Source organism: Octopus bimaculoides, chromosome 18, assembly GCF_001194135.2.
Source record: "Octopus bimaculoides isolate UCB-OBI-ISO-001 chromosome 18, ASM119413v2, whole genome shotgun sequence".
NCBI lineage: Eukaryota > Metazoa > Mollusca > Cephalopoda > Octopoda > Octopodidae > Octopus > Octopus bimaculoides.
Window position 1 is genome coordinate 16,857,026 of NC_068998.1, and position 10,852 is coordinate 16,867,877.

Consider the following 10,852-nt stretch of genomic DNA (forward strand, 5'->3'; position numbering starts at 1 on the left):
GTATATATATATATATATATATATATATATATATATATAGGCATTTAGGGATATGTGTGTGTATTTATTTTTATGTATATTTGTATGTGTGTATATGTACATGTGTGCATGTAATGTATACATGTATCCATGTCTCATTTATTAAAATATATTGTTTTTCTTTAGTTTTTTTTTTTTTGTTTACATTTCTCAACAAAACAAAAATTGAATTCCTTGTTGCACGCATTTAAGTCTTCTTGGTTTCTGTTTGTTGTGACAAGACTTTTTTTTTTTTGCATGTCATCATTCAACAACTATATAATTACAAAATGTCATTGATTTATAGCAAATTAATTAGCACCTCACTCTGCTTTAGCATTGTTTCTGTTAATTTCCAACAATTTCCATTTAGTTGATTTTTGTTTTCTCCAGTAATTCCTACTGATTCCATCTTGTTGCTTGATTGTCTATGATTTTTATACGTAGTGTCTGATTTTGGATGTAATAATTCCACTGCTATGGTCAATTCCTGCTCACATTTAGATGGTCTGCAGTTTGAGACCAAGGCAGGGCAGCCTTTCATTTGTTTATTTATTTTTACTGGCTTGCAACAATGTAATCAGAAATATGTTAGTAATTTTTTTTCCCCATTTCTTTTTTAAAAGTAAGGCCACTTTGCATAAAGCTTTTGATTTCACTGTATGTAAAAAAAATAATATTCTTTTTGCCCTCTTCGTTGAGGGATGTGTATATTCTGTTTGCTTTAAGAAAATTACATGAAACTGCTATAATAATCAGGTTGTCAAATAACCTTTGTCTTTTGTCTTGAGTTTCATATGAAAATGTTTGTTTTTGTCTGTAATCTCTTGAGCTGTAAAGATAAAAGTTTAACAAAATAAAACTTGAATAATGCAACTTTACCAAAAACTGTTCCAGTTAGATACATGGAATAACTAAACAGTACTTACATATTTTTTATTGTAATTTAAAAAGAGTAATTTTTTAACAACATAAGGCAAGTTTTAATATTAGCTAATTTGAATTTCTTTTAAAAATATACAAGTAAATCTAGATTTAATTTTTTTCCTTACAAACATATTTTTAAAAATATATGAAAAAAAGTTAAATTTTAAATAATTTTCAAACGAAATTTAAAAAATGCTTCAGAGCACTTAAAGATAAATGTTTGTAGAGTTTGTCTTATTTGAAATACTAAATAAATTATTTGGACTGTTTTTGTATTTTAGTCTAAAAGAGGCAGCATGGACACAACATTTGATGTTGACTGGAACAATAAAGCCCCACCTGGAAACCAGCAAAAATTTTTGGTAATTGGCCGTAACGTTGAAGAGTGGTCAGCTTCTGTTGACCACTCTGGAGGAAGTGACGGAAATGATGACAACCTCTTTGGACATTCTCATCGAGGTATGGAAACTGCTATAGTTTGTTCAAGATTTCCTTATATATTCTTTGGAATTTTGATTGATAAATTGCTATTTTTTTTTTTTTAGTCCCTTTCAATCTTTATCAAGTAGACCAAAGGCATTCTAATTGTAACCATCGTTTTTCTTTTTAATATCAATGTCCAATGTGTCCTTCTTTTTTTAAGAGGATAGGGTGTCTTTGAGGTAGATTTGGTTGCTATTTCTAAAAGGTCAAGTAACAGCGAAAAGGCTCCTCCACTGTCTCAGATTTAAGGCATAGTCACAGTCTACAATCTGCCAATACTGACTAAGTGTTTTCTCTTTGATTCTACTTCTACATTTGTAATCGGTAAAACATACCATAATTTTTACCACACCAATAGGTCAGTGTAGTCACTGATTAGCATGTTTATATGACATCTAAAAAAAAAACCCAAACTATTCAACTAAAAGGTAAACCTTCACTTAGCAATATGCTACAAACAATATCTATACCAGAGATGGTAGACCTATAACACATATATCAGCAGTGACATACTATGGGTTTTTTAGGTGTTATACAATAAACTTTATAAGAAACAAAATCTCCCTGCAATATCATACTATAAAAAAGCAAGGTTATTACCAGTTCAAAAAATGCTTGGGGTGTATTTGAACCCATAAGGTCATTCACTGTGTTTTGTCATGGAGAAAATTTCCTGCTGGAGAACAGTTGTTCTCAAACATTTTTTGTCTATGGATCCCCTTCAATTCCTCTATTTTACTCTACTGATCCTCCATAACCATTCAATGTATATTTTTAAAATCCTACTGTATTTCTATAATTAAATATTATTAGGAATTGTATGTAAAAATGAATATATTTTGTGTATTGTAGAAGCATAGGCAATTTATTGCACATAAATTTTAATGACAAAATCTCATATGGACCCCGGTTGAGAACCACAACTATAGAGGCTTACTTCTTGGGTTATTTGTTTGGCTGTGTGTATTTATACATATATATATATATATATATATATATATATATATATATATATATATATAATGGTATAGACTGTTACCTGTTCACTGACAGCAGTTTTCTTCATTCCAATACTTAACCCTTTTGATACCAACCTTCCTGAGACCACCCCCAGATTTTATGATACAAAATTCCTGTTTTAAAGTGATCTAAATTAAAATCTACCATCAAAATTTGTTAATTTCTCTTCCAAACACCATCTTAACCCTTTAACATTCAGATTTCTTTGCCAAATGTATTACTTATTTATTCCCATTGTTTTGAATAAATCATACATTACACTGAAGTTTTGAGATTCCAGTGGTATGTTTGTATGTCTTTAGAATAATGTTGCAGGGTAGGTGTGAGAGGTTGGATCTTGGCAGTTTTAACATAAAACAAGTGGAATTTTTGGGCTGGATATGATTAGATTAAATGCTAAAGGGTTTATTAACAAAGTTACTTTACTAAATTCTTCCTCATTTTCAAAATAAACTAAAACTATGGTTGATCTCAAGACACTGAGCCTTACAAAGGAGGTTAATGAGGACCAAGATGTCTGGTTCCTTGCTGTACTCAAGAAGACCTGCCCTGCTACAGCAAAATAGATACTGGTGCCAGAGCCACATAAAAAGTATTCATGCTAGTGCCACATTAAAAGCACTGGTGCTGGTGCCACATAGAAAGCACCTAGTACTCTCTGTGGAGTGGTTGGTGTTAGGAAGTGCATCCAGCTGTAGAAACCATGTCAGAACACACAATGAAGCCTGGTGCAGCCTATGTCCTTACCAGCTCCAATCAAACCATCCACTCCATACCAGCATGGAAGACAGACAGTAAATGATGATGAAAGGCAGTGTATTTCAACAAAAATATGGTAACAAAAGGGTCAATTACCTACACATTAGCTACTCACTAACAATCACCATCATACAGTGGCTACAGTCTCTCATACATTGATGTATCCAAAGAAACTGGTTGCAGTTTCTTCACACCAGGTAATATTTAAATACTCTCAGCCATTCCTATTCCATTTTTATTGGCAGGGAAAACATTCTTTTCACTAAATTTTCTTTTCTCTGCTGACTGTTATTAGTAAAGAAACCATGTTGCATAACAAAATTTGTCTTGTCTTTGACAATCTTATGATCATTCTCAAGACAATTTCTTTTCTTTTTTTGTCTTTTACAGCAACACATCGAGAATTCCGGTTCCATCCATATGTTCCCAGTAGTTGCAACAGTAGCTTAGATAAAGGATCTGAGGGGTCCCCTACAGAGACAAAATATAATCTGTTTGCACCCCGGCAACGATTACTCTTATTACAGATCAATGACAAAAAGGTTGGTAAAAGTTTCCTTCAGAAATCTGCAACAATAATAACAACATAATACTCTTTCTAAATATGTCTGTGTCTGTTTGTCTGTCTGTCTGCACAGCGATAGCTATGTGAGCTGTGGTTAAAAAGCTTGTTTTGCAGGGTCAGTTCCACTGCATGACACTTTGGACAAGTACCTTCTGCAATAGTCCCAGGCCAACCAATGCATTGTAAGCAAATTTGTTTAAGCAAAACTGTGTGGAAGCCCATTATATGTATGTATATCTATATCTATCTATCTATATATATATATATTTGAGCCTGGTGTTGCCATCCGGTTTCACCAGTCCTCAGTCAAGTCGTCCAACCCATGCTAGCATGGAAAGCAGACGTTAAACGATGATGATGATGATATATATATATATATATATATATATATATATATATATATATATATATATATATATATATATAAATATTTCTAAGTCTCTCTAAAGGAGACTACGGCAGCAGCTATTAATATATATATATATATATATATATATCATCATCTCCATCATCATTTAGCGTCAGCTTTCCATGTTGGCATGGGTTAGATGATTTGACTGGAACTGGTAGGCTGGACTACGCCAGATTCCAGTTTGATTTTCGTCAGGTTTCTACAGCTGGAAGCCATTCCTAACACTGACCACTTCAAGAGTGTACTAGGTGCCTTTTACATGTCACTGGTACCGCTCATAACTACGATTCCACTTGGCTTGACGAGTCTTCTCAAGCATGCAAGTTGCCAAAGGTCATGATCACTTGTCATTGTCTCCATGAGACCCAGTATTCGAAGATTATGCTTCACCATCTCATCCCATGTCTTCCCGAGTCTACCTCTTCTACAGTTCAAGATTAGCACTTCTTTACATATATATGTGTGTTTGTGTGTCTTTGTGCCTATGTTTGTCTCCCACTGCTTGGCAATCAGTGTTTGTTTGTTCATGTCCCTGTAACCTAGTAGTTCAGCAGAAGAGACTGATAGATAAAGTGCCAGACTTAAAATATGAATACTGGGGTCGATTTGTTTGATTAAAACTCTTCAAGATACTCTTCCAGCAAGGCTGCGGTCCAACGACTGAAACAAGCAAAAGAAATGATAATATATATATATATATATATATATATATATATATATCTTATACACCTTATAGTATTGGCATTGAAGTATTGAAGTATCTTGTTTTGAAGGAAGACAGTGTACAGACAGATTGTCTGTATATTGTCCTTTATCTTTCTGTCTGTCTTCCTTTCTTTGTCTCTATCTTGGCTGTCTACCTCTTGTCCTTTCCACCTCTGTGTCTGTCTGTCTGTCTGTATGTCTCTTCACCTAAAAAAATCAGACCAGTCTAAATCTGTTTTTATGTATTTAATATACTTCCAGATGACATTTTTTACATACAACATAGCAGCCGATATGACAGAATCTTTTAACAAGCTCCTGAAAAACATGGTCCACTGGCAGAATGCCCGAGCTCATGTATTGGATTGTTTGGTCACCCAGAAAATGGGACTGTATCACCACCAATCTTTTGGTGATTCCCCTGCCTTAAAAGTGAGTATCTGAAGGATAGGAAAGTGTTATTGTTTTTTTTATTTTCTCATGGAAATTAAAACTTAGTCTATTAAGTTTTTATTTTAATTTCTTTCATAATTGTTAATTGGGTTTCTTTCAGTTTAGCAGCTTACTGGGAAACTTCACAAATGCTGGTTGGACAAAAGAAGACTCCCTGTACACACTGTAAAGTGGTTGGCATTAGGAAGGACATCCAGCCATAGAAAACATGCCAAAGCTGACTGTTATTTGGTGCAGCCCTGTAGCTTGCTGGATCCTGTCAGACCATTCAATCCATGCCAGCATGGAAAAATGGGCGTTAAATGTTGATAATGATATCTCAGTGAATTATTTTCTTATTCATTCTTTCTCACCACTTCTTAGTCAAGTTATTCTAATCCCATGGATCTCAATCTTTTTTTTTTTGACTACATAGCACACCGGTGATCAAATAAGAAAAAAATAGTAGATCACTTAGCATGGAATATTTTAAAATTAAAGACTTATGAAAGAAATATAGAAAACTATTGACTGCTTTTGTTTATGATTAAAATATTTGTCATAAGACTCCAACATTATTATCATCATTTAACATCAATCTTCCATGTTAGCATGGGTTGGATGGTTTGACAGGAGCTGATAAGCCAGAGAGCTGCACTAAGGTTCCATTGTCTGCTTTAGCATGGTTTCTGCAGTTGGGTACCCTTCCTAATGCTAACCATTTTACAGTGTGTACTGAGTGCTTTTTATGTGGCACCAGCACTAGCAAGGTCACCAAGTAACTTGCAAGACAAAGACCCCTTGGCTGGGAGAGGGAGTCGTACTGCAGGAGATGACTTTGTGCCAGTTGAAAGATTAAAGTATAATAGATGAAAAGAGGAGATACTTAACCACCCCATTTGGAAAAGAAAGGAGGATGGAGAGATAGAGTTAGGAATATAGAGAGACAGGCAGAGTGAGAGAGAGAAATAGATGATGTTGGAGATGTATTGGGACATACGCACATGAGGAGAACATAAGTGGTATGAATTTTCTAAACCCTTAGATTATATTTTTAAAAATTTGTGATGCACCAGTACTGTGCAGTACTGAGGCTCATAGTTTGAATACCATGGTTTTAATCTTCCAAATATTCAGCTGATTGTCAAAAATTGTAAGTCATTTTGTTAACTGTAATACTATCATAAGATACAATCAAATCTTGGGAGAGGCATTATGCCGGTAATAAACACACGCACTGGTTCAGTCCTTTATTAATTTATATAGTTTTTTGTTAAATTATTTCATTGCACTCTTGCAATCTCTTCAGTAACTTGTCTCTCCACTTCCATTTATTTTGAAATAAATGGAAGTGGAGAGACAAGTTACTGAAGAGATTGCAAGAGTGCAATGAAATAATTTAACAAAAAACTATATAAATTAATAAAGGACTGAACCAGTGCGTGTGTTTATTACCGGCATAATGCCTCTCCCAAGATTTAATTGTATTTCTTTCAACACACGTATCCACATCAAGAATCTTGCACACGAAATACACATACGAAATATCATAAGATGTTATCCTTCACATCTGTAATTGTTGCCTTCTATTCTGTACCATCAGCAAAATCCTTACACACAATCTAATATGGATGTTGACCTACTCTTGATGAAAACACACCTGCCAAAAGATGGTCTGAAGCGGAACAACAGCAGCTTATCAGGAACTATGCCCTATCCCCAGATCACACGTCCATTCGATGAAATTTACCGCAATCTGAAACCTGCACACCCGTTGCAGAATTCTCCACGCAAATTTGATATTGTTCTACAACATGGTCAACAAGCTCAAGAAATCCGAACCAATTATGGCAGAGGTAAGAAATTTCTGGAATGTTCTTTGTTTTTTTTTTATTTATTTTTTAAAATTCTACTACTACACATAAATAGCCACCACAAGGTCCAGTTCTTGTTGCATTGTGATAGCTTGTGTGCCTCAAAGATCCAGAGATATGCCAGCAGACCATAAGCTGGACAAGTGAAAGGAGAAAGGCCAGATTAATATGGATCACCACATCCTAGTCTTAAAAACGGGTTTGTGTAGGGTCAAAACCCCTACTTAGAAAGTGGTAAAGTTATAGAAGCATCAATGACAATTCAAAACCAACAAGACTGAGAGGAAAGCCTTCCTTCAAGGAAACATATGATATGGGGCAGCAAATGCCAAAAGGAAACTGCAAGGAAAAGCAGGGATCCAACTGGAGAGAAACAGAAAAGACAGCCCTAAATTGAAAAGAGTGGAGAAAAGTCACCAATGGCCTGTGTCCCATTGAGAGCAAAGGGCTTTAAAATAATGTATATTATAGGTGCAGGCATGGCTGTGTGGTAAGAAGCTTGCTTCCCAACTACATGCTTCTGGGTTCAGTCCTACCGCATGGCACCTTGGGCAAGTGTCTTCTACTATAGCCTTGGGCCAGCTGAAGCCTTGTGAGTGGATTTGGTAGATGGTAACTGAAAGAAGCTTGTCATGTGTGTGTGTGTGTGTGTGTATACTCGCATGTGTGTGTCTTTGTGTCTGTGTTTGTCCTCCACAACCACTTGACAAACAGTGTTGGTGAGTTTACAGATCCGTAACCTAGCAGTTTGACAAAAAAAGACTGATAAAATAAGTACTACCCTTCCATCTCCACAGACATTATCACAATTTTTGAATCATGGCCTGTAAAAGTAAATTATAGAAATGACTCAGTGTTGATTGTGATAAAAATGAAGGAAGATAGTTTGCTATTTGTACTATGTATTTTAATTCTGTTACTAAACCTTATAAATAAATTTATTGTCTTATATCCTTCAACAGATATTGATAAAGTGTTCAAGCTGAAAGAATTACATGCTATGTGGTTTTCAAAGAACTGGGCACCAATATCAGTAAGATATCCTCTTGATTTACATTTTTTACCTTTTTTTAAGTTTTCTGCAAAGGATAGAATTCTCTTTGCTAAATTCATCTAACAAGAGTTTGTAAGAACCTATTGCTATATTGTAATATTTACCAAACTATTTTTTTTTTTTGTTACTAGCAGTCTTTTAATGACTTTCAGATGAACAAACAAACAAACAAAAAGACATATTTTAAAGTAGTTTAAAAAATAGAGACTGTTTATTTGTATAGGAACAGGATTGGCTATGTGGTTAAGAAGCTTGTTTCCTAATTGTGTGGTCTTGGGTTCAGTTCCACTTCACAGCTTTTTGGACAAGTGTCTTCTACTACAGCCTGGGCCAACTAAAGCTTTGTGAGTGGATTTGATATATAGAAAATGAAAGAAGCTCATTGTATGTGTGTGTGTGTGTGTGCATGTGTTTATCCCTGCCTAGACTTCATATAATGGTTTGAAAAGCATATCTAGCTAAGAGGAAATATTTGCTTGGAAACAGGTAAGAGCTGACAACGGGTTGTAGGGAATGTGTCTGAACACATACCGACTGATCTATGCAAGCATGGGAAATTGAAAGTTAGAATGATGACAATGTTTATGAATTAGGGCCTGTAATGAAATTTAAACATAGCACTGAATGTGCCAGAAAAATGTCCTATCTATAGAGTAAGAAAGAATATTGTTAATGTTGAATGTATAGTGTGTTTCTTCTTGGTAATAAATGTCATCTGGAGGATGTCAAAATCTATAACTAGCAGGCGTAGTTAAATGAGAGAGAGAAGCTAAAATGTGTTTAACTGTGTGTCTAACATGGTGAGGTTAGTTTCTTCTATTTCAACAACGGAAACTTGTTGAGATGCGTACATCTTGTAAATATATCTAACTTCATTAGACATGGTTTGAACTGGTACTAGCTGAAACATCACCAAGTTTATATGTCCATTTTCCAAAATCTTAAACTTGTATGCAATTTTGGCCACTTATGAAGATTTTCTCATAGTATATCATTGTCATCATCAACATTTCATTTTAATGTCCACTTTTTGATAATTGCATGGGTTAGAAGAAGTTTATTGAGGCAGGTTTTTCTATAGCTGGATGCCCTTCCTGTCTCTAACCCTCTCCTGTTTCCAAGCAACGTAATGTTTACCCATGGCCAGACATGTTTTGCAGTATATTGGAAATGCATGTATGACAGTGACACTCATTTACAACTACGTGCAATTTCATGACAAAGGGGCACAAATACACACACTCTCACACAGGGATGGACGGATGGACATACATATTATTATTATTATGCTCCTGTGCAGGTGGCACATAAAAAACACCATTTGAACATGGCCGTTGCCAGTACCGCCGGACTGGCCCTCATGCCAGTGGCACGTAAAAAGCACCCACTACACTCTCGGAGTGGTTGGCGTTAGGAAGGGCATCCAGCTGTTGAAACTCTGCCAAATCAGATTGGAGTCTGGTGTAGCCATCCGCTTCACCAGTCCTCAGTCAAATCGTCCAACCCATGCTAGCATGGAAAGCGGACGTTAAATGATGATGATTATAATAATAATAATAATAATAATAATAGTAATATAAGAATGTTGGTAACAGTGACTTCAGAGTTTCAGCCAGTTAAGCCATCGTCTGATGATGGCTTAGCTTGCTGAAACTTCAAAGTCACAGTCAATAACATTCCTGGCTAAGAATAATAAATTTGTACTCTACAAAAGTATTGAGTAACCCATCAGATTAATGTAAAATTGTTTTTATTATAACTGAACATAAAAACAAAACATTCACAATATATATATTTATATGAAAGGCTTCCTTCAATTTCCACCTACTAAATTCACTCACAAGGCCAGTCTGGTGCGATAGTAGAAGTCACCCAAGATGCATGTTGTGGGACTGAAACCAGATCCATGTGGTTGGGAATCATTCTTCTTACCTCACAGCAACACCTGCACCTATTGTAGTTTATAAATAAACTGTCCCATGAACTTTTCACCACACAAATCTGATTGTTATAAGGAAGTGGAAATGGCAACTCAAATAGTTACATATAAAAACAGAAATATCTCTGTCATGACTAGAAGCTTAGAAATGACATATTTATGTAGACTCTCTTGATAAATGAAATGAAACAGAAGTTTCCTTGAATTTTGACTGGAATGTGTATTATCTTACAGGAGGACATAGTGCATTTGCTGAAACAGTCAACACGGCTCTTGCACTATTGTGCCACACCACTGCTATTTTCTCCAGCTTGGCGTAAAGAAGTCCTCAGGAGAGTACCTTCCAAAAAACCAGAGCTAACATCAGCTTCATTTGTGCAAGAGAAAACTGAAACCAAAGCAGTGCGTTACCTCTGTTTTTTTTTTATTATTACTTTTTCTTTCATATTCTTTTTGTCTTGAAATTTGTTTTATTTTATTGTTTATCTTTGAAATCTTCTGAAATGCTATTTGTTTGCACCCACCTCTATTTCTCTCTCTCTCTCTCTCTCTCTCTATATATATATATATATATATATATATATATATATAATTAAGGGATCAGCAAATATGTTTAATTATGTTTAATTATGTTTATAAATGTATATGAACTTTTAAATAAGTT

The 10,852-nt window shown here is 34.9% G+C and overlaps 1 protein-coding gene across 3 annotated transcripts in view; it reads left to right on the top strand.

Moving 5' to 3' along the window:
* The window catches only part of LOC106873556 (KICSTOR complex protein SZT2-like), an 84,303-nt gene that overhangs the window by 41,156 nt on the left and 32,295 nt on the right, over nucleotides 1-10,852 (top strand). For all 3 annotated transcript variants that reach the window (XM_052974310.1, XM_052974312.1, XM_052974311.1), the window contains 6 exons: nucleotides 1,227-1,404; nucleotides 3,598-3,749; nucleotides 5,151-5,321; nucleotides 6,925-7,177; nucleotides 8,158-8,228; nucleotides 10,423-10,590. In XM_052974310.1, the coding sequence (XP_052830270.1) occupies nucleotides 1,227-1,404; nucleotides 3,598-3,749; nucleotides 5,151-5,321; nucleotides 6,925-7,177; nucleotides 8,158-8,228; nucleotides 10,423-10,590 (993 nt within the window). The remainder of the gene's footprint in view (nucleotides 1-1,226; nucleotides 1,405-3,597; nucleotides 3,750-5,150; nucleotides 5,322-6,924; nucleotides 7,178-8,157; nucleotides 8,229-10,422; nucleotides 10,591-10,852) is intronic.